The sequence below is a fragment of the Ruditapes philippinarum genome, unplaced genomic scaffold, assembly GCF_026571515.1.
Source record: "Ruditapes philippinarum isolate M1 unplaced genomic scaffold, ASM2657151v2 ctg777_1_1_1_1, whole genome shotgun sequence".
Lineage (NCBI taxonomy): Eukaryota > Metazoa > Mollusca > Bivalvia > Venerida > Veneridae > Ruditapes > Ruditapes philippinarum.
The window spans coordinates 201577-205040 of NW_026854029.1; the positions used below are offsets into that span (position 1 = coordinate 201577).

At 31.2% G+C, this 3464-nt stretch overlaps 1 protein-coding gene across 1 annotated transcript; it reads right to left on the minus strand.

Moving 5' to 3' along the window:
• Positions 1 to 1356: 1356 nt before the first annotated feature.
• LOC132738709 (uncharacterized) lies at positions 1357 to 3072 on the minus strand. Its single transcript, XM_060726301.1, has one exon. It carries the CDS (start codon positions 3070 to 3072, stop codon positions 1357 to 1359), a length of 1716 nt encoding a protein of 571 aa, XP_060582284.1.
• Between the last annotated feature and the right edge of the window lie 392 nt (positions 3073 to 3464).

A 3464-nucleotide genomic window follows, 5' to 3' on the forward strand; every position in this document is an offset into this window, starting at 1 on the left:
ACATTGTATCACTTTATTTGCATTTGTACCGCTTAAAGTTGAATATGTATCACTTAAGCTACATTTGATGCACTTTAATTGTACATGTGACATTTTCATTTGTTACACACGTGCTTCTTTAGTTCGTGAATAGGTGTCATAATGGCTTCTTTTTAATTTGCGACCCTTAAATAATTGACAATTTATTACAGTTTGAATTTGAAAAGATTTTATTCAATTAGATAAAGAAAAGAATAATATTGTTACACTGACCACACTTTTACATGGTTATTTGGTTTTCATAAAAAAATGAAGGGTGACCTGCACAGGTCATCAATAAAAAGACTACCTCCAAAACGATCAGTCAGTATGAGGTGTTTTAGAGGCAAACTGGTTTTCTGTTGTGTATTTTTGAAATGGTACACAGCATACCCATTTAATGCTGTATATCTTAAACAAACTTTTCCTTATTAGCTCACAGCATGTACACAACAAGTACATATTATATACAAGCAAATGTTTGCTTTTGTAAGGCATTATATACATTGTATATTATGTTGTAGATAATTTGCCTGTCGTTTGTATGTATTAATTAAAGGGATGATAAATATCAATAACAAAAAATAAATGTGTTCTGTATTTGTCTCTTGTTTCTTTGTATAACACATATTTTTAACGGGTTTCTACAAAAACTTCATTTAAAATGTATCGATTTAATATTCATTTATTTTCTAGGTTGACAACAAGGTTTATCAGATCGTGAAGATTTAATCAATTAATACACAAACTTAAAATGATATTCAGTCTAGTGTTATATAAAAGAAAAACTTCAAAACGTGTTATATAAGAGACCCTGCAATAAAAAATATTCAGTAACAAAATGCAAAACATTTTCTAATATGAATGATTTAAAAGAAATGTGAGACTGTAAATTAAAGCTATCATTGTAAATATTTGACGACTCGGGTTATACAAACAACCGTTTATATGTGTGCATATAACCTATCAAAATATCTATGACTTATAATATAAAGATGTAGTTGATGTCAAAACAAATCAGATTAATGGCATACGACATCAAAATTTACAATATGTCAAACAGTCAAGATGTATTTAAGATAGGTTTCGGAGTACGAACAAAACAATGTATAGTTATAGAAAAAATATCTTACATATCATTGATAATATTAATCCATTATAACTCTGTACATGTTACAGTGTGAAAGTGTCCGGTAATATGTGGTGAAAACATATTTTAGTTGTTCATTCAATGGATTTCAAACAATTTGATAAGTAAGATAGAAGATCTACATAATTATATAATGAGGGTCCGAAAGTACTTAACAAAAACACATCTAGTTGTGCCTACAATATATGTCAATTGATATCAAATACTTTGATATCCTTATTTGACTTGTCATAAATAAACATCCTCGTCAAATCATCGGAAATCGCAAAACAAAGGGGACTCTTGACACCTTTCACAGCAATAGGATGCACCTCTCTTGTATTTGGAGTTACCATGATTAGTCTATCACTGATACCACCACAACAAACAATAACCGTCCCATCATGTGTCATGACAAGTTGTCTTGGTGATTTTAAACCATTGCTTTTTATCTTATTTTTTACTTTTCCATCAACAGTGAATTCAAAAAGAGTAGTTTCAAAGACATTAGACACAACGAAACTTTCGTTATCGTCGTTACATGAAGCTATATAATAAGGCCATGGACAGTGCTTCTCGATATCAAACTCGTTCATTAATTTTCCTTTCATGTCAAGTAGCTGAACGCATGCTGGAGAGTCGAATGATACAACAAGAACTCCGTTACGGTAGTCGATTCCTCTACAGTCATGTCTGACCTTAATACTGTGACTTTTAGAAATACCTTTTGATTTATTTACGAATAGTATTTTACCTGTATTGACTAAAATTACTGCGAATAATCCTAAATTGATTGCAGTGACATCCCATGGTTTTCCATCTGTTTTTAAAATACAGGTCAGCTCATTATCTTCTACATTTAAAAGTTTTAGACAATAATTTCCATAATCAACAATCAAGAGTTCATCACAGGAAATTAATTTCATTTTTGTTATGAAACCAGATTTGGTGTCTTTAATTGACCTGCAGGCATCAAATCTTTTTAACAGCAGTCTTTGAACATCTGTCATGCTCTTTTTGCTGTGTGTACGTAACTTCTGTTTTTTCTTATTGATAATACCAAAGGGAAGTTTGCCTGTTACAAGTTTTTCTAACACTTCAGACTTTACAAAGTCAAATATTTCGATCTCACATTTAGAGGCTAGCGCCTCTGTTGAATTCTGACAGGCTTCAATCTTCTCATGAGCAAATTTTGCTTTTACAAACAATTGATTAATCTTATCTGAATTTTTACTCATTTTATCTTGATATTCTCTCATCTCGGTTTCCATAGACTCAAATTCTCTTTGCATATGCCCAAGCTGAGACACTTGTTTAGATGTAAGCTGATCTATTCGCTTCAGCAGATCTGTCTCAGCATTATCCAAATATTCGTTAATCTCTTGTCGAAAAATGTAAATGTCTTTAATAATTTTTTCTCTCATTTCATCAGAAGCCTTTATGTTATTTACAATATCACTTTGGTCAGATGAAATTCTACGCAGAAGGGTCTCTATCTTTTTCTTGATCTGCACGAATTCCTCGCTGGTATCATAGTTGTCGGATACATCATTGACAAGCTTAACAGAACACGTCTTGTGACTAAGTACCATACAATCTCCGCATCGAACATAATTATGGTCTTCACAATAAAATTTTATTATTTCGGTAGGATGGACTGAACACATCTCCGTACATGGATCTTTTTTCATTTTTCCTGATATTGGCATTTCATTCTTATACTTGATTACGTGATTTTTACTTATAGCCAATTTCCGATGAACCTTCAAACATGGAGAACAGATGAACTCTTTACAAGTTTCACAAAATGCCACCGCTTCTATTGTGTCGCCCTCACACTCACAGGGCTGACAAAGAATTCGACGTTGTCTCCCTTGGTAAGTTGTTTGATTGTTATCACATTCCTTTCGACCTGATACTTCCATTTTGTTTTTATGAAAATCAATCTTTATACCACAATGAAAGCAATGAAATTCCTCTCAAATTTTGAATTGTGATATATAAATTATATTTAAAGTTTTTTTCTCAAGTTTGACTATTACGATAGTAAGTTATATCCGTTAATTGTTGCTCTTACAAACAAAATAAATGTAAGCCCATATTTCCCTGCTTGTTGTAAATTTTGTCTATAAATAATCATAACGTTTAAATATTGGAACATATTCAAGAAGAAAACAAATCGGTTAAATGTGTGAGCAACTTAGTAACTTTACCTTTCTTTTTCTGATAGTAATCATATACGGGTATTTATATTGATCATAGAAATACACTATATCATATTACATCATACGTTCTTTTTAAAAAAAATTTCACGTCT

Excerpts from the sequence above, each read along its gene's own strand:
- LOC132738709 (XM_060726301.1), bottom strand. The coding sequence starts at position 3,072 with ATGGAAGTATCAGGTCGAAAGGAATGTGATAACAATCAAACAACTTAC.